The sequence below is a fragment of the Bidens hawaiensis genome, unplaced genomic scaffold, assembly GCF_021521415.1.
Source record: "Bidens hawaiensis isolate Kalapana, Puna unplaced genomic scaffold, B.hawaiensis_p1.1 tig00005523_1, whole genome shotgun sequence".
NCBI classification, from domain to species: Eukaryota; Viridiplantae; Streptophyta; class Magnoliopsida; order Asterales; family Asteraceae; genus Bidens; species Bidens hawaiensis.
The window spans coordinates 1,224,046-1,226,526 of NW_027491356.1; the positions used below are offsets into that span (position 1 = coordinate 1,224,046).

At 33.9% G+C, this 2,481-nt stretch overlaps 1 protein-coding gene across 1 annotated transcript; it reads left to right on the forward strand.

Moving 5' to 3' along the window:
* Positions 1–1,527: 1,527 nt before the first annotated feature.
* LOC143630053 (uncharacterized) lies at positions 1,528–1,950 on the forward strand. The gene has a single exon (XM_077099156.1). The coding sequence runs from the start codon at positions 1,528–1,530 to the stop codon at positions 1,948–1,950; it is 423 nt and encodes a 140-aa protein (XP_076955271.1).
* Positions 1,951–2,481: the final 531 nt, after the last annotated feature.

A 2,481-nucleotide genomic window follows, 5' to 3' on the forward strand; every position in this document is an offset into this window, starting at 1 on the left:
GGGCGCTTAAGGGGCATTAACCATAGCTGGGCGGGCTTCGATGCTCCGTTTTCTACGAGGCGATGACGTGGCGTTGATGTGGCACCGTGGAGGGGCTTCGATGCCCCTCACCATAGCATATAGCCTTATAACCGACGTAGTTTTCTAGAATTATTCTTTCACCATAGGTTGTAATATCACATGTCAAAAATCTATTGGTTCTTACCATTCATAGGAAACTTCTTATTTTTATTTAAACCATTTTCTATATATATATATATATACACACTAGATTTTATCCCCCGTATTACGGGGGTTGTTTTACATTATTCATTTTTAATATTTATATATGTATATTTGGATTTTAATTTTATTTATTGCAAGAAAGTTAATAATTAATATACTTGATGTTTGATGATGAAATGGTTTCACAAATAAATGATATGTTATAATCCGGTTTAAAAACTATCTGGGTTTGGTGATACCCATTACCCGTTTATTTTCTTTATTATAAAATTGTTTCTTAACTATAAATAATTATCTTTTTTTAAATAAAATAGGATATTAATTATTAGTATATCCCTATTTTATAGGATTTTTATATCAACTATTTGATGAGATTAATTTTTAATACAATTAGATGTTATAACCCGTTTAAGAGCAATCTGGGTTTGGTGAGACCTTTACCCATGAATTCGGGTCAAATGCTTGAGAAGCCTTCCTTTACAAATAAAACAATCTGATGGCTTAAGAGAATGGTTGTTTTACATTTTTCGTTTTTTAATATTTAGTTTTTGGATTTAATTTTCTTTATTGTAAGAAACTTAATAATATACTTATGGTTTGATGATGAAAGGGTTTCATAAATAAATGGTATGTTATAACCCGTTTAAAAGTTATCTGGATTTGGTGACCCATGACCCGCTTATGTTTTTTACTATAAAATTGTTTATTAATTATAAATAGATATTAAATTTTAGTATATCCCTATTTTATAGGATTTTCATATCAAATAATTGGTAAGATTAATTTTTAATTTAATGAGTTGCTATAACCCGTTTAAGAGCTATCTGGTTTTGGTAAGACTCATACCTATGAATTTGAGTTAAATCAGTTAAAGACGTCCATTTAAAAATCAAGCAATCCGGTGGCTTCCATAAAAGTGGAAACGACCACATCGCGACACGTAGGATTTTAGGGGTTTCGTTTATATATATTATAGATAATAAAAACTTAAAAAACAACTTTAAGTCAATTAAATTAAACGATCTCTCTTTTTTATATAAGTTAGTATCGTTTAAAATTAGTTATACGTATTTTAATATACTTAAAAAGTTATTATTCTCTCAACTTTAATATAAAAAGCCTTTTGAAATTCTCAAGAACATTTTAAAGAATCCACCAAACTATTTTATATTCGAAGAATATAAACCTTAGGATAATATCACGCCACACTTCAAGACGCGTCCTTCTTTAATTCTTCTACCTTCCAATTCACACTCCCTTAAAACCCTACAACCCTCGGGTGACACCCAGCCCACCCCCAAAATGTCATCCCAAAAGATCCAATCCCACCGCGAAACCGCCGAGATCTTCACCGACGAAGCCCTCTGCAAGCAAAAATCCCGTGACCTCCTCGCCAAATTCTCCCTCCCCAAAGGCCTGATCCCCTTGACTGACGTCATGGAGGTGGGCCACAACGCGGCAACTGGGTTCGTGTGGGTCCGCCGGAAGAAGAAGACGACCCACCTGTTTAGAGGGATTGGACGGAAGGTGTCGTACGATTGCGAAGTGACGGCGTTTGTGGAAGATGGGCGGATGAGGAGTTTGACGGGTGTGAAGAGTAAGGAGCTGTTGATTTGGGTGACGGTTTCGGATATTTGCGTGGGTGAGTCCGGGAAGATTACGTTTGGGACGCCGGCCGGGTTGTCTCGGACGTTTCCGGTGACGGCGTTTGAAGAGGAAGATTAAAAAGGCATAGCATATGGATTGATATTATTATTAAAAATCTGGTTTTATATTTTAATAATTTTCGTTTATGACGTTGAGAATTGAGATGCATATGTATTATTTAGTATCAACTACTTTCACACGAATGATAGCCAAATTTGTTATTGTTTCTCATAGATTCAAAATATTGAATGATAGAAATCGACATGAAAAACCAACCTTGGTAGCTAATTTGACAAATAGTGAGAAAGATGTTCATCATAAAAGTATTAAAATAGCTATAAATAACCATTAATTATTAGTACTATCAATTTAAATTTCTCATTAATTAGTTGTAGCAATTTGCATTTGATTTTGCTGAAATCAAATGTTTGTTTTCGTATCTCGTTCATAATCATCCCTGTGAATCAAATCAAGTGGATTTTGTATTCACACATGAGTGAATTCGTACAACATACAAAAGAAAACGAGTTTAAGAGCATTCTCAACTCATCCCTCAAAATTATATGAGAAGAATTTGCAAATTATAGGGTGAGGAGGGTGAGTGGTTGT

Excerpts from the sequence above, each read along its gene's own strand:
- LOC143630053 (XM_077099156.1), top strand. The coding sequence starts at position 1,528 with ATGTCATCCCAAAAGATCCAATCCCACCGCGAAACCGCCGAGATCTTC.